At 46.9% G+C, this 23,512-nt stretch overlaps 1 protein-coding gene across 2 annotated transcripts in view; it reads right to left on the reverse strand.

Annotated features, from left to right (window-relative positions):
- The window catches only part of MTOR (mechanistic target of rapamycin kinase), a 1,113,749-nt gene that overhangs the window by 786,921 nt on the left and 303,316 nt on the right, over positions 1–23,512 (reverse strand). For both annotated transcript variants that reach the window (XM_069241238.1, XM_069241237.1), the window contains exons 17-19: positions 18,179–18,313; positions 17,352–17,481; positions 1,898–2,148 (exon numbers count right to left, since the gene is read on the reverse strand). In XM_069241238.1, the coding sequence (XP_069097339.1) occupies positions 1,898–2,148; positions 17,352–17,481; positions 18,179–18,313 (516 nt within the window). The remainder of the gene's footprint in view (positions 1–1,897; positions 2,149–17,351; positions 17,482–18,178; positions 18,314–23,512) is intronic.

A 23,512-nucleotide genomic window follows, 5' to 3' on the forward strand; every position in this document is an offset into this window, starting at 1 on the left:
GGCCAATGAGGCAGAGCATCGTGCAAGTGGCATGAATACACCCTGGCTCACAGAGAGATCTATCAACATGTGCTTGTGTATACACAAAGTAGCAGAGAGAAAAATAGAGTGAAAGCGAGTGCTCATATACATATCCATCTGCTAAAAGAAAAAGACAGGAAAAACACGTTCCTGAATACACCTAGATTAAGGAGAGGAGGCAGAAATGGCTCGAATACACCCTCAAACCTATCAGAGAAAAGAAAGGGTTTTCTTTATGTGCATGAATTACTCCACCATTAAGGGAAAAATAGAGCACAGAGTGTCAACTACACTATGCTAGCCAATGCACACGGAGCAGTCCACAAGCATTCTAATACATCTCTTTCGATCCACAGAAAATAAATTAAGTCAAAGAATATACATATATACCTGTGCCCCTGACAGCAAGGGCTCAAATAAGCCTTGCATGACTAAAGAAGGGAAAGCAGCCAAAAGGAAATCAAATTCACTACATTCTACAAGAAAAAACAGAGGAGCCAGTGAGTGCATGAGTACACTTTGTCTCATCAGGAGACAGATCATCTGCATCAGTATGACAATATGTCCCACTATTTAATAGTAAAGAGAGTAGCCAGCAAAGGTACAGATAAACCAGTGCCTGTGAGAGAAAGAATGCAGTCAGGAAGTGATTGAATAGGTGCCACAGAGACACAGGAATACCAGCCAGAAGACGCCCATATACTATTCTGCCCACTCAAGAAAAGGAAAAGGAGATAAAAAGATCCCAAATGTGAAACCATTTCACCTGACAAACCGAGGAATATAAGGCAACAGGTGCATGAATACAACTTCACATGAAAGGAAAAACTAAGCCGTCATCCAGTATCTGAATACATCAAATGTAAACCTGAGTTGGAAAGCACATAAGCACCATAGGGAGTCCATCAAGGGGGTGCCTACATACATCCAACTAATTAAAAAGGGAAAGAGACTCCAGGCCATTGTTCTTAAAGCATCAGGTCCACAACAGAATTAAGACATTAGTGATGAAGGCAAAAGGGTGAATCTTCCAGGAGAGTCGTAATGCATCTGTTCAACCTCCCAGGTCAATGGAGAGGAAAGAGAGGGACTCAAAGGAGAGCCAAAACATCTCTCCATGTACCTGGGAGAAAGTGTGCCTCCTACAAGGGACACTTTCTGCCCTCTCATTTAGAAGAAAATAGAACGTCCCACCAAGTGCAGCAAAATATCACCACGTGTGAGAAAGAGAAATCGTCCAAGAAGTGCCGAAAGTTGAATTTAGCATTGCACTTGCACAGGAGGGAAGAGGCGTGCCAGAGGACATGAGGAAGTTATAAAGCTAGAAATGAAAGAATTAGAAGTTCAAAAGGATGCAGATAACTTAACTAGGCACAAAAATAGAGATGGGAATGGAAGCAGAGGAATGTGAGAAAAAAAGATCCAAGGACAAAAGGAGGAAATTGCATGGATATAAATGAAAAGAGATAGAGACCAGCTTCTGGGCAGATGGGACAAAGGAGAAGAAATACAGAGGAGAACTAAGGGATGGAAAGTGAAAGTTCTGGCAAAGTAAAGAAGAAGGATCAAGGAGAATGAAAGCACACAAGAGCAAGAACAAAAATGATAGCGAGTGAAGGAAGGAGTGAGACCATGCAAGAAAAGTGTCTGAGGTCGCAAAGTAGAGAGAACACGCAGGCAACTAAAGGAAACCATGCAGACAAGAGATTAGGAACATTAAGGTAAAGGAAGGCCATGCAGTCAAGAGAGGAAGGCTATCCAAGCAAGGGAGGAAGACTACCCAGACATTGGAGGGGGAATCTAATGGCATGTACAAGACCACATGAGTGGAAAGCAAATATGAGACAATGCCTGGAGAACGTAAGAGCACACTCACCTCCCGGGCACTTCCATCACAGAGTCGGATAACTGCAAGGAAGGTGGGCATGACCTGTGGTAAGAACTGCACACACTTGAGGCCCAGAGACTTGAAGATGAAGGTGATAGCTTGTACCACCATTGTGTGATGGTTTGAGAGTGACTGGTCCCGCAAGATCCTCATTAGTGTCACAATGGAAACAGCTGGGTAGAACTCATCCAGAGGCAGATTCCCCATGTTCACCAACATTTCACTAGTGCTATAATCCGCTGTGAACAAAAGAAGCAGACAATGAATAAACTTAATTGGAAATAGAGTTAAGATAGGAAAGGTGCACAAGGGGGATGAGCAAGGACAAAACCAAAATCAACAAATGAGCAAGCAAGATCAGAGGAATTAGGGGCAGTGTTTGCAATTTTGTGAGAGACAGGGATAACAACATGGCTGGAGGTGAGGGAATTAGATAGAGACGGCAATAGGACAGCTAACAAAAAGGTAGTCAGTGAAGATCAAAACGAGTAAAGAAACCAGGGGCAAAGTGTGAGAATGAATCAGAGAGCAATGGAAAGGTATGCAACAAGAGTGATTACCAACAAACGAACTGGGGTGGGTGGGTGTCACAAGTGAGATTCAGTGACACAATGGAACTAGTGGCAAGGGCAATGACAATCAAAATTGTGACAAAATGATAGACAGCAAGTGAACTACAGAGAATAAAGCAGCTGGGAGGAAAGAGAATCTGTGAGCAAGAGGACCCAGGTAATACACATGAATGAGTGCAACAGGACCAGGGCAATAAAGTGAGCAACACAAACATGTATTAGTAGCCAGCAGAGGAACCAAAGCAAGCAAGAGGCAATGAAGTGGAACAAGGACAAACAGGGTGTCTACGGATGCCAGAGAATTTTAAGTGACTCAAATCAAGTAAAGGCTGTCGCTTGATGGACACCGAGCACGGTTTTGGTTGAATCTGGGACAGTGTCAACTCAGTGTCGGAGAGCACAATGGGATGCCCCTCGTCACCTGGTATCGATGGAGACGGCATATGCATCGTCATTCTACAAATCATTGCGCAACATGGGCCAGAGGTAGAAACGGCAAAGGCACCAGTTGGGAGGTGATTTCAGTGGGTCCAACGGTGCCAAGGCGAACCCATGGTGGGTATCCCAGATGGACAATCCTCGTGCCTCCATGTGGCCCACAGGCAATCAAAAGGAGTCAGAAGGGATGTGACGAGTATCAACATAGCCTCGCAGAACTCCTGGATCTGAATCAGAGTTTCAGACAGCCCCAGAAACTCTGGTTGTGCCAGGACAAGTTGCAGGATTGGCTCCCCCATTGAACAACTTCGGGAGCTAGATTGAGAGGCACGGGGACACCCTCATGCTTTTTCAGGTGCACAAAAGTGGTGGGTAGGCTAGAGTCTTGCTTGGATTTCTTATGTTTTTTCTTAGACTTACCTCAGGATATTGAGTACTACAACGATCGACCTCAGGACTGGCTTCTGAACCAAGAATGGAACCAAGACTTTGGTCTTGGCTAGTCTCGATATTGGGACTTCCGATGCTTGCCAACATATAGCTTTGGTTCCCAGTCCTGAATGGCTTTCAGATTCCTCGGTGCTCAGTCACTGCAGACCTTAGACATTTGCTTAGAACAATCCTTATAAGGTTTAAAATTCATCGTCTCGGGAGGCGTCATTTTCCTTGCACAGAGTAAAATTTGAGGTACAATGGGTCTTAAAAGAGACGAGGTAGATTCAGATTCACGCCTGGTGGCGCAGAAAGAAAGATTCTGGCGTCAGTACAAAGAAGTGCCATCTATCTTGGCTACACACACAATTTCTGCGCCGTATGGTATCGTAAGATGGCGCACAGAGGTACAACAGTCTGATGCCTGGGGAAGACTAAAGGTGAGGAATCTAAAGTTAGAAGTCACTATCAGAAATACCTTTAACATAAGTATCATCAGTAACTTTAGGATGTTTGGTGGTACTTTATCTTCCTACTGTGAAGACAGCATACACGTTTTAATTCTTGTTTCCAGAGAGATTGGTCATCTCTTCTGCATCCTTTAGATCAGTGGTTCCCAACCTTTTGACTTCTCTGGACCACCACTTTATCATTACTGCAACCCAGGGACCCCCACTGAGTTATTATTGGAATCCGGGGACCCTCCCGCACTGAGTCATTACTGAAAGCCGGGGGACCCTGGCCTAAACACTGTCAATGATTTGAACCACAAAACATGCAGAAACAAGCATTCATCAAATACATACACAAATGATACACAAATGATAACGCATTTTATTTAATTTGCAAACAAATAAAACATTAATTTTTAATAGGATTGGAGCTTTTCTAAATTCAATTGAAGCTACACATTGTCCATACTATATTTTATTTGATACACCTGCACTGCTCTCACAAATCAATCTCAGGATACTAATTTAATTTTTATCTCAATTTTTCAGCTTTCTTTTAAAATTCCTTGACATTTAAAGTAAGTTTCAAATTGTTCAATTGTACATTTAGCCACTTTAATTATATACACTTTAATTATCTGTTAATATTATTTAATTTTCTAAGCAGTCGGGGACCCCCTGAGGAGGCTTCGCGGACCCCCAGGGGTCCCCAGACCACAGTTTGGGAACCACTGCTTTAGATCCATCTTTATACTCTCCTAGAGTTCCAGCTGAGTTTAGTAAATGCAACTACTTCTCTGCTTTAGAAAGTGAAGGGAGAGGGAAAACCTCAGAGAATGTAAGCCCTCAGATACATTGCCAGCAAAACTCAGGTATAGCTAGGACCAAATGCAAAAGGATGTAAAGTTAACCCAACTAACCTAAAAAAATGTGATCCTATCAGAAAGACTGGTAAAGTTCAAAGTTTCAAATGGCATGAATGAGGTTCACACTGAGCCCCATTAGGAGGGACATCAGTGCGAGGTTAAGATCTCAAACTGATGAAAGGATTGCCTTTGTGGAGTGAAGTTACAAAATCCTTTAAGAAAATAATTCACAGTAGGTATCGCAATATCAGGCCTAGTTTAGGTGACTATGTATATGAAACTCATAGTCAGGTATTTTTGGAAACCACATCCTTGGTGTGATTTAGCCCAACATTTTGCCTTCCAGCCTCCTGTTTTTACTGACTTCATTTTCGCTTGCCTCAGAACTTACCACTGCTAAAGTGCTCTTTCCTTTAAACATTTCCCATTGCTAAAGTGCTTGTGCTCTCTCCTTCAAACATGCTTAACTTGGCTTACACCCAATTGGCATATTTAACTTACTTATCAGTCACTAGTAAAGTGGTGCTCCATGTACCCAGGGACTGAAAATTAAACGCTATTAGTGAACCTGCAGCACTTACTGTGCCACCCACCTAAGTAGCCTTTTAAACATATTTCAGGAACGCTGCCTGTGTGAGCAGGTTTCAACTGCCATTTCGGCCTGTCAAGATAAACCTCATACCAATCCCAAATCTCCATTTTTAGTACATATAAGTCACCACTAGGGTAGGCCATCAACAGCACGTGAAGGCTGCAGCATATGTAAAAGGTTAGACATGTACTTTTGAGTTTTACATATCCTGGTAGTGGAAAAATCCTAAATTCATTTTCACTACTATGAGGCCAACCACTCCCAAAGGATAGCTCGGAGATAACTTATTGCATTTAATAAGTGATAACTTTCAATTAGGATCAGCTAGGAATGTCAAGTTTGGTATCTAATGATTTGTAATTTAAAGCCCTCTTTAATGGATACTAAAGTCAGATTTTACATGACAATTCTGAAAATGAAACTGTTAGAAATTAGGCAGTTTTTTTTGTCCTAACCAATTGGTGCCTGCAACCTCCATCCAAGGTCACATTATCAAGTTTAGCTGGTCTTTGTGTATTGCTCCCAGACAATGAGACCAAGGGAAGGTTGGAGTTGGCAGAATGGGCCATTTCTGACTTGATGAGGGGGAGGAGCTGTCACCTACCACAATTGTAAATCACAAAGGGTATGCCTAGCCACACTTATAAATGGGGTTGACACTAGTCTTTTGTAATTCCAGATATGCAGGGGCTAGGGCAGGGAGGCAGGAAATTCCAGGCACGTCTAAGGGTGGTAACCTCTGGAACTTTCTTCTACCTTAAAGTGGGCAACAGGTATAAATATTGGACCAACGCTTCACTACACCTCTGTGTAGAAAAGGGGCCCTTTTTGACATGGTCAAACCCACTTTTTGCCCGGTAGCTGATGCAATTTTGACTGAAAGAGCACTGGGTCCTGCTAACCAGGCCCCCAGTACTAGATCTCATTCCCTTAAACTGTGCAATTATTACCGAACTGGCAACACCTTTGGCACCCTTGTAAGTCCCTAGAAAATGGTACCCCTGTTACCCAGGGCATGGGTACAAAGGAAGGTCCCCAAGGGCTGTACCATGTAATGTATAGTGCCACTCTCAGGGACCGCTCATCTAGCTGAGGCAGACTGCCACTGCGTGTCCTGATGCAACAAAAAGTGAAAACATGACACAGCACACAGCCTGTGTATCATGTCCCTTAAACAATGCACGTAATGTATGTAAGTCACCCCTACAGAAGGCCTACAGCTCTAAGGCAGGGTGCATTATATTACATGTGAGGGCATATCTGCAAGAGCAGATATGCCTTTGCGACATCTTTGTTGATTCTCAGACACAGTCAGTGAACAGGGAAGCCATTTTAAATACATGTGCTGGACACTGGTCAATATGAGTTCCCTACCTCCATGAAGGCTTTGTAGGAAAGTACCTTCTGGAATGGTTACCCCCTCTTTTTGCCTGCTATCAGCGTGTTTTGACTGTGTTCACTTGGAGCCTGCTAACCAGGACTCCAGTGACTGTGCTCTCTCCGGCTAAATGTGGTTGCTTAGGACTTTGCACACCCCACAATTGGCATAATGTTGTCCCCATATAAGTCCCTAGTATATGGCACTTAGATACCCAGGGCACTGGGCCACCAAGGGTTCCCCATGGACTGCAGCATGTATTGTGCCACCCATAGGAGTCCATGCAAAATGTGTAGGCAGGCAAGCCATTGCACCCTGCGTCAAAAGGTGCGTGCACCCTTTCACTACAGGTCACTGCACCAGATTACTGTAAGTCACCCCTAGGGTAGGCCCTCCTAGCCCAGAGGGCAGGGTGCAGGTACCTGTGTTTGAGGGCACCTCTGCATGAGCAGAGGTGCCCCTACTAACTCCAGCTCCATTTCAACTGGACTTCATAACTGCGGGAAAGCCATTTTACCCGTGTACTGGACCCAGGTCACTTACCTGTGTCCAGCTACATAATGGTAACTACGAACCTTGGCATGCTTGGTATCAAACATGTCAAAATCATACCCTAATACTGTTTCCAGTATTTGTTGTATGATTCCATGCACTTTGGGGGCTCCTTAGAGGACCCCCAGCATGTTGCTCCTACTAGTCTTCTGGGGTTTACGGGCAGCCCACACTGCTGACACCCCTCAGACAGGTTTCTGTCCTCCTGCTGCTTGACCAGCACAGGCAGAGGAAGGCAGAACAAAGGATTTCCTGTGGGAGAGGGAGGTAACACCCTCTCCCTTGGAAATAGGTGTTACATGGCTTGGGAGAGGTAACCTCCCCAAGCCAACGGTATGCTTTGAATTGCACATTTGATGATCTCCTTGCATAAACTGGTTTCCACCAGTCCAAGGCCTCCTGTCCCTGCTCTGGCATGAAACTGGACAATGGAAAGGGGAGGAGCCCAGAGCTTCTTCAGGTGGCCACTTGATTCTGCCATCTTGAATCCAAGGTGGTCAGAGGTACGTGGGAGCATCTGAGTGGCCAGGTCAGGAAGGTGATGTCACAGCCCCCTCCTGATACGTGGCCAACCTGCTTGGTGACCAATCCCTCTTCCTGGGGTATTTAGGGTCTCCTTCTCTGGTGGGTCCTCAGATTCGACGTGCAAGATTCCAGCAGGACTCCTCTAAATCATTTACTTCATCTTCTGGCCATCAGGAGTGCAACTGGACCCTCCAGGAACCGACAATCTGCAACTCCAGCGACGACCCCACTTTGCAACATTGTTCCTCTGGCTCCTTCCAGCAACTGTGCATCCTCTAAGAGTGGCGCGCCCTCAGCCTGCACAAGAAGTAAGAAGGAATCTCCCTTGGAATGAAGGAGTCACTTCTCTGCATCTGCAGGCACCAACTGCAATGACGACCGGTTGTGTGGAGATCCTCTATCCTCTGGAACAGTGTGGATCCTATCCTGCATCGAAGGTGGTGGTCTGGAGTGGTTCCTTTGGTCCCCTCTACCAGCTGTCTAACTTGGGAGACTGTAAGCCCTTGCCTCTCCTTGCAGGAAAGGCCTTGAGTGCACAGTGACTCTTGCAGCTACTAAGGCTTCTTTGTTCCTCCTCCAAGAGATCTTCAGGCTACGTGTAATCCCGGCTCCCAACACTTCTTCCTGCAACGCAGTCTCCTGCCTGTCGCTTCAGCGACGTGGGACACTTCTCCAGGTGTGCTGAGCAGGCCTCACTGTGACTCCTGTGCCTGGTGCCCGTGGATCACCTTTGGGGGCTTCCTCCTCCTCTTCTTGTGACTCTCCCAGCTGCTGAGGGTCACCCCGGACTAGCCTCCTTGAGTCGAGTCCCCTGGACCTTGCAGGTCTTCTTCAGCTTTGCAAAACCTTATTCTCTGACTCTTGCCTTTGCCAAGGCTTGTTGGTGGCTTTCCAGCACCACTGACTGACTGCATCACAACCGCAGACGTAGGACATCACTCACATCACTTCTAGAACTCTTCTTCTGCTCCTGTGCTGCAATGCTGACCTTCGTCCACCGATGCCTGGTCCTGCATCCAGAAAAGGGTGGATAGTGGCTTCTGCACAACCAGACACTCCAACCCAAACTGGACTTGGTCCCCTTCCTTTGCAGGTCCTCTTCTGTCAGAATCCACCTTTTGGTCCTTCCAGTCTTGTCTGGGTCTTGCACAATCCTCTTCCAAAGACCTCCTGTTGGTTTTGGGAAAAACCCAGTACTCGCCTCCTCTCCTGGTTGCTGGGGGGCACCCTGTTACTTACCTCTTGGGGTTCCTAGTTCTTCCAGCTCCCCTCTACTGATTCCACTTTCTTGGTGATGGACTGCCTTTCACATTCCACTTTTTTAGTATATTGTTTGGCCCTCTCCTAGGACCCTCACTATTTGCTATTGCTTTTACCAGTGCCCACTGCTTTTTATGCTATTTACCGATTGCTAATGTGCATGTATTAATAGTGTGTTTACCTACCTCCAGTTGGGGTCATGCCTATACAGTATTTTAGTATTTGTGTTATCATAATAAAGTACCTTTATTTTTGTAGCACTGTGCGGTTCTTTCATGTGTCTAGGTGCAGTGTGATCATAGTAGTATTGCATAAGCTTTGCATGTCTCCTAGATAAGTCATAGCTGCTCATCCACAGACTCTAGAGCCCTAGCTTCCTAGACACTTCCTACACTTCACTGAGAGGGGATATCTGGAATTAAGCGATAACACCATAGGTGCTCACCACACACCAGGCCAGCTTCCTACATTGGTGGGGCAGCGGTTGGATATGACCCCTGCAAATGCCTTACCACTTTCTCTCTAGTCACTCTCCACAGAAAAGACCAGTACAAGCTGTTAGGTACACACTGCATCTAGTTGTCAGGATTTCTAGTCTCCTACGTTTGGGTAAGCTAGGGGTCTAGCATAGCCCTTGCTCCAAACTTTCCTACGGAGCCTAGTTGTAGGAGTAGTTAGGTACACCTGCAGCACTCTAGGAAGAATGTCCTCCGTACAGCACAACTCTCAGGCCCCAGGCTCTCACCATGAGGGTCTTACCTTCCAAGAGCCGAGGGAGATGTGTGCCTCTAGAAAACTGAAGTCAGGGAGAAATCCAAATAAGGCAGTCGGGAGGAGGAAGACGTAGAAACTGACCCTCCAGTCTTAGACAGGGTGGATTTAGGCTACACCAGGATGGTCAGGAAGAATCTGGGAAACACCACAGCCCTGTTAGGAGCAGTGCAAGTAGTGAGGGGGGGTGAGGGGATCATGTCAGAAGGCCCACCTTCACTCCTAGAGGGTTGGGTCAGAGAGTTCCAAGGAGGAGGGATGGATCCTCCTCTGTCAACACCTATGCCTCCTTAGCATTGGAGGGGACCCACTGTTCAGTGGATGATTCCAGGGAGCTTAGGACCCTGAGGTTGGAAGAGGCCAAGCTGAGGCTGCAGCAGCAATAGCTGGTCCTAGATATGGAGACCTTGGCAGTGGAAAAGGAGAGAAAGGGTTTGAGGTTAGCATCCCATGGTGGCAGCAACCTTAGCTTTAGGGACACCAGAATCAGGGAGGCCTCATGATTCCTGGAACCTAAGCAAGATAGCCCCAACTTACAAGGTGAGAGATGACATTTACAAATGGTTCACTGCTTTGGAGAGGGCCTGTAAAGTTCAGAAGGTCCCCAAAGGCAGTGGGCTGCAATCTTGTGGTTCTCCTACTCTAACAACAGCAACAACAAACTCCTCACTGTCAGAGAGGAGGATGCTGACAATTATACAGCTCTCAAAAGTGCACTGTTAGATGGTTTTGGTTTGACCACTGAACGATACAGGATCAAGTTCAGGGAAACCAAAAAGGAGTACTCCCAAGATTGGGTAGACTTTGTAGACTGCTCAGTTAAATCTCTGTAAGGCTGGTTGCTTGGGAGCAACTTGAGTGACTACCAGGACTTTTACAATTTGATTCCAAGAGAGCACATTTTGAATAACTGTATATTTGATCATCTGCATCAGTACCTGGTGGACTCTGATCTGACCTCTCCCCAAGAATTGGCAAAGAAGGCAGACAAGTGGGTCGGCACCAGGGTGAGTAGAAAAACTCACCCAGGGGATTACCACAAAAAGAAGGAAGCAGGTAAGCATCATGATAAGAGTGAGGACAAAGAAAAAACTAAAGTCTCTTCGTCAGACCCACAAAACTCCTTTGAGGTGGGACTAAATCCTCTTCCTCAAATTTTAAGAAACCTTGATGCTACATTTGAAAAAAGAAGAAAAAAAGGCCCTAGGGCAGGAGACAGCCCCTGTCCTAAGAAAGGCACCAAGCCCCCCGCCACTTCTTATACCACTTCTATTATTACCCCTAGCAATAGCATTAGTGGAGGTAACAATAGTAACAAGTAGTCAGTCCAAATGTGTAGCTGGGCTAACCTTGTGGACTGTAGTGGGATCTGGGCTAGACAGGGAGACCACTGAAGCTGCACTGGTCTCTGACGGGGACCCTGACTATTGCACTCAAGCTGCCTGTCCCCTTAACATGGGTAAGTACAGGCTGCATCCCTTAATCAAAGGTGTTGAGGCTGAAGCCTACAGGGACACAGTTGCCAGTGTCACTATGGTGTCTGAAAAACTGGTGTTTCCTGAGCAACACCTACTTGGTCACACATACCAAGAGACTGATGCTCACAATAACACTATGTGCCACCCCATGGCAGTTACTGACTTTAGCTGGTGGAAAGGGGGGGGGGGTAATTTACTGGCCCTAAAAAGGTTGTAGTGTCCTCTGATCTACCTGTAGAATGTCTGTTAGGTAAAACTTGGAGACGTCAGCTTGGGCTGAAGTGGAATTGGAGGCCCATGCAGCAGTGCTGGGCATCCCTGGTCATATGTTTGCCCTCACCAGAGCACAGGCCAAGAAACAAAGGGAACAACGAACCCTGGAACAATAGCCCAAGAGGCTTCTAATCACAAGAGCAGAAAGGGTAAAAAAGTATCCATTGCTCCAGCCTCTAGTGAGGATTTGACTCCTGAGAGAGAAAGGAACCTACACCAGAGGAGGTCAAAGCGGACACAGATGAGCTCTTGGGTGTAGGGGGGCCCACCAGGGAGGAACTCATTATGAAACAAAAAAATCTGCCCCACACTAGAGAGCTTAAGGCACCAAGCTGCAGCACAAGAGGTAGGGGATGTAAGTGGCAACCATAAGGTGTACTGGGATAACAGTTCCTGTTGACTCTAGCACATGACATTCCCCTTGCAGCCCACTTGGGGCAAAGCAAGATTGGGGACAGGCTTGTCCCTCACTTTCACTGGCTCTATATATCAGAAGACACCTAGGAGTTTTGTAGCTCCTGTGCCACTTGTCAAGCCAGTGACAAAACAGGTGGCACCCCAAAGGCCTCTTTAATTCAACTACCGGTGGTTGGGGTATCCTTTGAGAGGGTTGGGAGTGGATATTCATGGCCCCCTGACCCCCTGGACCCTCCACCAGCCTCTGGCAATAGATTTATACTAAGGGTAGTGGACCATGTTGAGGGGGGGTTTCACTTGGTGTGTTCACTGGGATCCTGCTAACCAGGACCCAGTGACTGTGCTCTCTCCCTCTAAATTTGGTTGCTTAGGACTTTGCACAGCCCATTGTGCTCATACTGGTGCCCAGATATAAGTCCCTAGTGTATGGTTACTTAGATACCCAAGGCATTGGGCCACCAGGGGTTCCCTTTGGGCTGCAGCATGTATTGTGCCATCCACAGGAGCCAATGCAAAATATGTCTGCAGGCCTGCCATTGAAGCCTGCGTGAAAAGGAGCATGCACCGTTTCACTAAAGGTCACTGCACCATGTCACAGTAAGTCACCCCTATGGTAGGCCCTCCTAGCCCAGAGGGCAGGGTGCAGGTACCTTTGTGTGAGGGCACCCGTGCATGAGCAGAGGTACCCCTACGAACTCCAGCTCCATTTCACTGGACTTCAGAAGTGCAGGAAAGCTATTTTACCCGTGTACAGGACCCAGGTCACTACATGTGTCCAGCTACATTATGCTAACTCTGAACCTGGGCATGTTTGTTATCAAACATGTCAGACTCATACCCCAATACTGTTGTCAGTATTGGTTGTATGATTCCATGCACTCTGGGGGCTCCTCAGGGGACCCCCAGCATTGTTCCTACCAGTCTTCTGGGGTTTTCCGTGCAGTGCACACTGCTGCCACCCAAGACAGGTTTCTGCACTCCTGCTTCTTGGCCAGCTCAGGCAGAGGAAGGCAGAACAAAGGATTCCCTGTGGGAGAGGGAGATAAGACCCTCTCTCTTAGAAATAGCTGTTACATGGCTTGGGAGGGCTTTGGTGTCCTCCTTGCATAAACCGGTCCTTGCTCTGACACGAAACTGGACAATGGAAGGGCCCATTTGGTGCCCTCCTTGCATTAACCGGTCCCTGCTCTGATGCGAAACTGGACAATGGAAAGGGGAGTGACCACTGCCCTGTCCATCACCACCCCAGGGAGGTGCCCAGAGCTCCTCCAGGTGGCCACTTGATTCTACCATCTTGAATCCAAGGTGGGCAGAGGCCTCTGGGAGCATCTGATTAGCCAGGTCAGGCAGGTGACATCACAGCCCCCTACGGATTGGTGGACATCCTGCTAGGTGACCAATCCCCCTTCCTGGGCTATATAGGGTCTCCCGCTCGGGTGGGTCCTCAGATTCGACGTGCAATATTCCAGCAGGACTCCTCTGCATTATTTACTTCATCTTCTGGCCCCCTGGACTGCAACTGGACCCTCCAGGAACTAACAATCTGCAACTCCAGCCACGATTCTGCTTTGCAACATTGTTTCTCCGGCTACTTCCAGCAACTGCAACATTTCCTTGGCTATGCATCCTCTGAGGGTGACAAGTCTTCAGCCTGCAAAAGCAGTAAGAAGGAATCTCTTTTGGAGTGAAGGAGTCACTTCCCTGCATCTGCTGGCACCAATTGCAACGACGACCGGCTGCATGGATCCTCTCTCCTCCGGAACTGCATGGATCCTGCATCACACGTGGTGGTCTGGAGTGGCTCCCTTAGTCATCTCTACCAGCTATCCAACTTGGGAGACGGTAAGCCATTTCCTCTCTTTGCAGGACAGTACCCCTGAACACAATGACTCATGCAGTTACCAAGGCTTGTTTGTTCCTCCTCCAAGGGATCTTCAGGCTCTGTGTAGCTCCTGCTCCCAGCACTTCTTCCTGCAAAGCACAGCCTTCTGCCTGCTGCTCCAGCGACGTGGGACACTTCTCCAGGTGTGCTGTTATCAATCTTCTTGAAGGTGCATTCAGAAACTGACAAAAGGGAAGACACTGTCTAGACATTTCCTCACCTTGTAAAACGGAAACTGCAGGACCACCTCTTACCCCACCTATTCATCAAATAGCAGAGCTCAGAAAGATCTTATCAACAGTCTTCTGCTAACCAGGTCAAAACTGATTTGTAAGGGAAACCCTGTCTCCATTGCCCATCACTTCAGTGTACTGACCTCCAGTGCAGAAACAGGCAATAGACTTCCACTGCATGTGAGAAGATGTACCCATACTCACTTTTGTGCCATGTTAAAACAGGGACATCTAAAATGTATTACACTATTTCTAGAGCTAAGACTGATACCACACATAGCCTTTCTATCCACTCAATGGACACAGAATGTCATCACAACATTATGGGAGCTCACATAACAGCAACAATGTACATGAGAGGAGTCAGTAGACTCTACTTTCCTTAGCAGACAAAAGAGTCTGGTCAGACTAATGATCACTAAAACCTGGTGCACTACCACCATTAAGTAAAGTCTGTCATCCTGGTCAAGGACCGAGGTGCTATGCCCACTGTGACGGCACACTTTGCGTGCCCCTCCAGGTCACAGAACAGGTTCTGGACCTTGCAATACCAGAGATAGGGGTAGGTCTCTGAACACAAGCTAGATTAGCATGGCAACAAAGCCAAACAAAAAGTCAAGATATCAGTGTCACATGCAGTCAGGGCCAGGGGTACATGCCCATTTACCATGCAGGGGACATTACCGTTCCAAAGGGGTATGAGAAAACGGTTCACACTGAGGTGGTATAAAATGGTAGACTCCGAACTCAGAGCCTTCCTGTCCATAGAATCTAATCTTTAATAGCATAATTTACGGTTTGACGAACAGTACTTTGTCAGAGTGGTGGTGGACATTACCTTCACCATCCTGACAGTCTAACATAAGTCAAGTTTGCAAATAACTGCCTGCTGAGCGATCACTTCTGTACATTAAAGGGAACCACTGGCACAGCGGTTCCTTTCAATGTAAAAAAAAAGTTTAGTGAATGCCTGCTGTCCGTTTTGACAGCCGTTCTCTCAACTTTCCCAAAGATTTTTGTCTTTCAGAAACAAACTCATAATGTATAAATTTGTATCTGAAAAAAATAAAAAGAAATAATGCCCCCACCCCCGCCAAACACTGAACGTTTTCTCTCAGTGTGTGATAGGCATTATCGCTTTTCCACTGCCAGGTACCCTGTCCATCAAACACTTTAATAGGCCTTTAGCTTCCCTGTGTGGGCAAGCCACAGAGAAGACACAGGCATTTGTTGATGATGTTTGGACTGCTAACATCTCAGATGTTGGATGGAGGCTGACAGACATAACTATTCCAAAGCTAAAGGGGAACCTCAAGCTCTAAGAGAAGGTTCAAGTGAAGAGACTTTATGACCCCCCCTACAAAAGAGACAATACATCAAATGTGCATTTATCTTAAAGAGTGAGAAATGTTTTTTCTGCCAGTTACTTGTCAGAGGGGGGGCTTCAGCCTGTCTCTTATCAGGCCTTTTTAAAATGTGTTCAACTGATTAGCACTAGAGGGACCCAAGGGCCTAATTTCACCAGTATCATAATCTTTGTTTTAGTGAGCGGCAGCCTAACCCTCTGGAAGGGCAGCACTTCTAGAATAGGCAGAGTCAGAGTCAGATGCATTATAAGCCTGATATGCTACAAAGCCCAGAATTTCCTGTCACTGCCTTAAAGTAGCCTGAGGTTGCAGAACATCCCAGATATGCTGTAGCAGGCAGCTACAAAGGGTGTGCTAGGGGTTGGGACAAAGACAGAAAACAGCCATTGCATAGGGTAACCTGCCCTTCCACTACATGATTCCAAGCACATTTGTGGATAAAGTCTGATGAATTCCAGGAGGTGGATGATGGCTCAATCTTGCACCGATTGAACAACACTGCCCACTGTCCTGTGGACCAATCAATTCAAGTGTTTCATCTGAGGACACAGAACGATTATCTTCAACGTTCTATTACCTTATAAAAAGCAGAGAACTGCACCTTGTTGGCAAAACAAGGGCTTCTTCTGAGTGTAATCCTGCTGAAGCATCTCTAGTCCAAGAGGCACAGAAAATACTCTGGGAAGCACTAACTCATAAAATAGAAGTAATCCTGTTTTTAACAGCACAGCCTTTCCCACAACCATAACTCTTTTCCCAATCAGGTTTTTATCTAATGATGTATGTGTTATGCATCTCTCTTCAAAGCATTTTTATTCTTTAATACAGCCTGGCGGTGTCCTGCTGGCAGGGCGCTGCCGGAGGTGGAAGCGCCCCTTCCCTTTACCTGCTGGACGACCTCCTCCCTAGACCAGGTAGGTTGATCATCCGACAGGGAAAGGGGGTGGGAGGGTGGTGGGTGTTGTGTGTGAGTGAGTGGTGTCTGCATGAATGTGTGGCTGTATGCGTGTCTGAATGTTGAAGTGAGTGTGTATGCATACAAGTGTGTATGCGTGTGTGTATGAGAGTGTGAGTGCTGTGGTAAATGCGAGTGTAGGTCTTGTGGTGAGTGTGAGTATAAGTGTTGTGATGAATGCGTGCTTGAATGGGTCTGAGCATGTGTGCTTGGATGCGTGAATGAATGCGAGTATGAATGTGTGTGAGTGAATGCGTGTATTGAAGTGTAGGTAAATGAGTGTATGCGGGGTACGTGTGGGTGTCTGCATGCTGGCGCTATGTCTGGAGGGGGTGGTGGGCGCTGTCTCTGGAGTGGGTTGTCTACCGGTGACAGCGGAGAATTTCCCTTTCACCAGTAGCCTTCCTGCCGCTGCGGAAATCGTGGCGGAAATGCGGTTCCGAATACCGCCAGCGGACTTCTGTGGACCGCTGGTTCGGAGATGCACATCTCCGGCCCGGCGGCTCCAACCGCCATGGCAGTACAAGTGGAGATGTGGCGAGTTGGTAGAGGGCAACCTGCCACAGTCATAATGTGGCAGTAAGGAGACCGCCAGGGTCATAATGATCCCCATAGTCATGAGGTAGGCCTTCACTGATAGACACATGAAGAAGTCCACAAGGGGGTACAGTGCTGAGACAGACAGACGCCATGGCAAGAGAAGCAAGTAGACAGGGGAGAGAAAGAGCGAGTGAGAGATAGAGATGCATACAAACAAGTCAAAACTAACAAACGTACATATAAAATGATCAACCTAGAAAGCCACAACAATGGACGGACCTCAATTTGTCTGATAGAAGTCCGTCTCTTTATAAGTGAAGCTTTGGCAAACTGAATTGTTTGGCTTCAAAAAGTGATGACAGGAGAGTTTCTCTCTCAGCTCTCACTTTCATCCCTCTTCATTCTCTCCTCTCTTGTATCCTCTCACTCCCATTGTTGTCCACCACACTAATCACCTACCAGAGTCCTGACTCGATTTGGATTCTGACAGGCTGACAGCAGAAGCATCACGGGACTGGTCTATCATTCCAATGTTCACTTTGTGTTTGTAGGGGTCCAAGGCTCCCAGCAGCCCCAGCACCCGGATTGCCTGTAAAAAGTGAGAATAAGCCATGAGGGGGAATCTTTATAATGGAAAACAACCAGGGTCAGGGGAAAGAACAGCCTGCTTTTTCCCAGTTTAGATTGGGCATTTTATTTCATCGTCTAGCTTGCTGTTCTTCGTCACTCAAGCAACACCTCACTGAGTAGGCTCAATGATACCAACATTCATTTAGCTTGCTTGCTCTCAGAAAAGGCCTGGCCTGGACCTGCATTTTGGGACACAGTGTTTATTTTGGTGATAGGGAAATGTAGGACACCTTTACAAAAGAGTCTAAAAATGATAAAAATAAAAGGTTTTATAGTGAAGACTAACTTATTGTTTTCTGTAGCCAGTGGAGGACCCCACTGGTGTTCTGTTAATGTAAGTGATGGGGAGAGGTGTCCAGCTCAGTAAGCACTTGCAAGTGAAATAAACTCTGTCAGGCAGCAGCGAATAGAGTCTGTTAACACTGAGCAAAGCGCTGCCAGGAGCAACTAGAGATGATGAATGGAAAACAAATATGTCTCTAAGAGGGTGTCAAAATGCTGCCTGTTAAGGGCAAGGAAGTTTACAATAAAAAAAGAACGCATGCAGCTGCAAGTGTCATATCACTAGGTGTGTTAAGCGCAGCTCATTGCAGGTAGATGGAGTGCTGTAAAGTCAAAATGGACAGAATGACAAGACCACGTTTGCTGAACATTACCTCTCTGCGTATTCCTTGGTTTTGCTCTGTCTTCAGGAAGTTCAAGAGGACTTCTAGCAACGATGGGTACTTTCTGTAGGGCTCAACCACATACCCTGTGCTGGCAACCAATTGCCCCAAAGTCCAAAGGGCCACCTGCAAAATACAACAAGAGGGAATAATGTGACAGAATTGGTTAAATGTGCAGAATGCAAAGGGTGTCATTAACTAGATGGCTGACGACAAAGGAGTTCTAGATGATGGAGGAGTCAATAGTCAGGCCCTGCTGGATGGGCAGTCTATGTCACAGTCTGTGAGGCTGATGATGATTTTATGTTAGACTTGGATAACAACACTGAAGAAACAACAGGTTTCATGACCCAGAGGGGAATCTGGATCCGGAAATATTTTCATGAGCAGTACCGTCGGCGTCGCATAGCCAGAAATTACATCTCAGAACTTATGTAGGCCCCACTCAAATGCACCGGCGCCAGTTACTTTTCACAACTTTCCATGCCAAAAGCACGGAGCCATGAAGAACACTGACTACTGGTGTGTAAAAACTAGAGCCCTGAAAAGGAAGTCCCTGCCCTTAGAAATCTGTTTGAAGAGCAGGGAGGATAGGTGGGTCAGTAAGAAATCTGCAGCTAGATATAGTCTCTACCAGACAAGGCGTTAGTAAAGGTAAGTAACTTGTCCATCTGATAGAGACTTCTAGCTGCAAATTCCTTACCTGTGAATAGATACTCAAGCAAAACCATCTCCTGAGCTGGATGTGGAAACCAATTTCAAACAAGAAAGTCCTGCAGGACCAAACAGGCAAAGTGCCCATCCCTTCGTATTTGACTATCCAGGTAGTATTGTTTGATAAATGTGTGCAGAGCTAGCCAAGTTGCCGTCTCAGGCCTCGAAAAATCATTAAAATGTTACTAGACCCGAAGGTTGAGTAGCTTGAATAATCTATCCAACTTAACTGTAATGTACTTGACCTGGAAACGGATCTCAAATTATGTGATCCCGTGCAAATATTGTATTTTACAGTTGCATTTTTCTTCATTCTCACATGAGTGCACCTCAAATATGTGAGTTCAGCATTCCTTTTGTAAAAAAATCCTCTTTTGTTTAATTAAATACACTAAACGTTTGCTACATGTATAATATATCTACCCCATATATAGGGTACACATGATCCATGCGTGACTTGCCTCTTAGTTTACTAACAGCTTTGCCATAAGGGCAAGAGTGTTTCTCTGTTTATGTTTAAACACTCACTTTTAATAAATATATTAGTAAAGCATGATGTGGTAGTGCACTGTCCTTTACAGACAGTACATTTTCAAGAAGTGTCTAAAAACCTTCCACTAACTTGCAGTTTACTGATAAAACTATAGTTATAGTAAGGAAATGCCTCCTTGGCATGATTACCCCCTGACTTTTTGCCTTTGCTGATGCTATGTTTTGATTTGAAAGTGTGCTGAGGCCTGCTAACCAGGCCCCAGCACCAGTGTTCTTTCCCTAACCTGTACTTTTGTTTACACAATTGGCACACCCTGGCATCCAGGTAAGTCCCTTGTAACTGTATCCCTAGTACCAAGGGCCCTGATGCCAGGGAAGGTCTCTAAGGGCTGCAGCATATCTTATGCCACCCTGGGGACCCCTCACTCAGCAGAGACACACTGCTTGCCAGCTTGTGTGTGCTGGTGAGGACAAAACGAGTAAGTCGACACGGCACTCCCCTCAGGGTGCCATGCCAACCTCACACTGCCTATGCAGTATAGATAAGTCACCCCTCTAGCAGGCCTTACATCCCTAAGGCAGGGTGCACTATACCATAGGTGAGGACACCAGTGCATGAGCACTGTGCCCCTACAGTGTCTAAGCCAAACCATAGACATTGTAAGTGCAGGGTAGCCATAAGAGTATATGGTCTGGGAGTCTGTCAAACACGAACTCCACAGCACCATAATGGCTACACTGAAAACTGGGAAGTTTGGTATCAAACTTCTCAGCACAATAAATGCACACTGATGCCAGTGTACATTTTATTGTAAAATACACCCCAGAGGGCACCTTAGAGGTGCCCCTTGAAACCTTAACCAACTACCCGTGTAGGCTGACTGGTTTTAGCAGCCTGCCACACTCGAGACATGTTGCTGGCCACATGGGGAGAGTGCCTTTGTCACTCTGTGGCTAGTAACAAAGCCTGTACTGGGTGGAGATGCTTATCACCTTCCCCTTGCAGGACTGTAACACCTGGCGGTGAGCCCCAAAGGCTCACCCCCTTTGTTACAGCAACACAGGGCATTCCAGCTAGTGGAGTTGCCCACCCCCTCCGGCCACGGCCCCACTTTTGGCGGCAAGGCCGGAGGAGATAATGAGAAAAACAAGGAGGAGTCACTGACCAGTCAGGACAGCCCCTAAGGCAACCTGAGCTGAAGTGACTCTGACTTTTAGGAATCCTCCATCTTGCAGATGGAGGATCCCCCCAATAGGGATAGGAATGTGACCCCCTCCCCTTGGGAGGAGGCACAAAGAGGGTGCAGCCACCCTCAGGGCTAGTAGCCATTGGCTACTGGCCTCCCTGACCTAAACACACCCCTAAATTCTGTATTTAGGTGCTCCCCTGAACCTAGGAACTCAGATTCCTGCAACCTAAGAAGAAGAGAACTGCTGAGCTGAAAAACCCTGCAGAGAAGACGGAGACACCAACTGCTTTGGCCCCAGCTCTACCGGCCTGTCTCACTGCTCCAGCGACGCTTTCCCCAGGACCAGCGACCTCTGAATCCTCAGAGGACTGCCCTGCTCTAGAAGGACCAAGGAACTCCCGAGAACAGCGGCCCTCTTCACCAAAGACTGCAACTTTGTTTCCAAAGAAGCAACTTCAAGACAACTGCGTTTCCTGCCAGAAGTGTGAGACTTGCAACTCTGCACCCGACGCCCCCGGCTCGACTTGTGGAGAAACAACACTTCAGGGCGGACTCCCCAGCGACTACGAGACCGTGAGTAGCCAGAGTTGCCCCCCCCCCCCGAGCCCCCACAGCGACGCCTGCAGAGGGAATCCCGAGGCTCCCCCTGACCGCGACTCCCTGACTCCCAGATCCCGACGCCTGGTAAAGACTCTGCACCCGCAGCCCCCAGGACCTGAAAGATCGGAACTCCATTGCAGGAGTGACCCCCAGGAGGCCCTCTCCCTTGCCCAGGTGGTGGCTACCCCAAGGAGCCCCCCCTTGCCTGCCTGCATCGCTGAAGAGACCCCTTGGTCTCCCATTGATTTTCATTGGAAACCCGACGTGTGTTTGCACACTGCACTCGGCCGCCCCCGTGCTGCTGAGGGTGTACTTTCTGTGCTAACTTGTGTCCCCCCGGTGCCCTACAAAACCCCCCTGGTCTGCCCTCCGAAGACGCGGGTACTTACCTGCTGGCAGACTGGAACCGGGGCACCCCCTTCTCCATTGAAGCCTATGCGTTTTGGGCACAACTTTGAACTCTGCACCTGACCGGCCCTGAGCTGCTGGTGTGGTAACTTTGGGGTTGCTCTGAACCCCCAACGGTGGGCTACCTTGGACCCAAACTTGAACCCCGTAGGTGGTTTACTTACCTGCAAGAACTAACAATTACTTACCTCCCCTAGGAACTGTGAAAATTGCACTGTCTAGTTTTAAAATAGCTATATGTGTTTTATTTGAAAAGTATATATGCTATTGTGATTATTCAAAGTTCCTAAAGTACTTACGTGCAATACCTTTCATGCAAAGTATTACATGTAGAATTTGAACCTGTGGTTCTTAAAATAAACTAAGAAAATATTTTTCTATACAAAAACCTATTGGCCTGGAATTGTCTCTGAGTGTGTGTTCCTCATTTATTGCCTGTGTGTCTGTACAACAAATGCTTAACACTACTCCTTTGATAAGCCTACTGCTCGACCACACTACCACAAAATAGAGCATTAGTATTATCTCTTTTTGCCACTATCTTACCTCTAAGGGGAACCCTTGGACTCTGTGCATACTATTCCTTACTTTGAAATAGTACATACAGAGCCAACCTCCTACAGTTATTAACAGTAATCTGTGAAAATTGGGTTTCAGAAAACACTTATCATTGCATCAAAGTGTTCTGACTTTTTTTTCATTCTATTAAAATATTATTTTCATCACAGAGAAGTAGATAAAATGGTTTTCACAGCTACTGAAATATATTTTTAAATGTTTGTAAAGTTAACTTAGTTATATGAATGTGTGTTAAGAAAAACCTGATACCAAAAGCCTTTCATTTCACATAGGTCAGACAGTTCACCTTACAAAATCCTGGAACTCTGCAGTCACAAGGAAAAGTATTTGCACTGCAAAAAGACAAACTGACTTTTGACTTCTGTCTCGGAACTCAGAGCAAATGTGACAAGAATAAGATTTAAAGGCATCTTAATTGCTAATTCAGTTTCTGACTGAATAGGACACCTCTTCTTTGTCAACTCACTAGAACGGTCGAGTGAAATCTAAAAATAGCTCGACCTCATAAAAAAACAAACTCATCACAGCGAGTGGTCGAGTAGATTTTTCGAGCCCTGCACCTGGCGAATGTCCAGGACCCCAACTCTGTATGTTAACGCAGTGGTCACAGCTTTAGCTCTGGTGGAGTGAGCCCGCAAGCTTTCAGGAGGTTGCTTTTTGTCCAGTGCGACTTCTTGCTTTTCTCCTGGTGCCTCAACTTACCCGATCATACTGAGGACCTGGAGTGGGACGACGATGACGACTTCGGACTCTGCGACCGGTTCCTGGACTTTGCCCTAAACTGGGACCCCGACCTGCGTGGAGTAGCATGCCGGGTCGCCATCAGCTTTAGGAAGCGCTCCCTCAAAGACTTTGGATGCACAGCCTAGCGTTCGGAGCACCACTTCGGGTGGTGATCACGCTCCTAACACCACAAACAGACTAGTTGCGGCTCCGTCACCAACACTGTCCGATGGCAGGATCCACAGGGCTTAAAAACCATCTTGCGTGATGATATCCTCAAAACACCAGTACGCAAACCTCAAAAATAGTCGACAAAAAGTTGAAAAAGTTTAGCCAAAAAACATCTGAGGGGTAGCTCTTCTCTTGGATCAGTGCTGGCGGCCATGGAAAAGAACTGATGTCGGCACGCCTGGGTGGCATCTATATAGGTACCGCAATGTCATTTCCAGTGCGGACGCCACCGACGCGGAGACGCCATCTACCAACGTGCAGGAATAATGCTAACGAAGAATCTTCAAGAACGGGTCTCACGTCTGGGGAGAATTCACAGGTACGGAATCTGCAGCTAGATGTCTTTATAAGATGAGCGTGTGAGCTTGCTGTGACACAGGGAGACAAG

This window comes from Pleurodeles waltl, chromosome 6 (assembly GCF_031143425.1).
Source record: "Pleurodeles waltl isolate 20211129_DDA chromosome 6, aPleWal1.hap1.20221129, whole genome shotgun sequence".
Lineage (NCBI taxonomy): Eukaryota > Metazoa > Chordata > Amphibia > Caudata > Salamandridae > Pleurodeles > Pleurodeles waltl.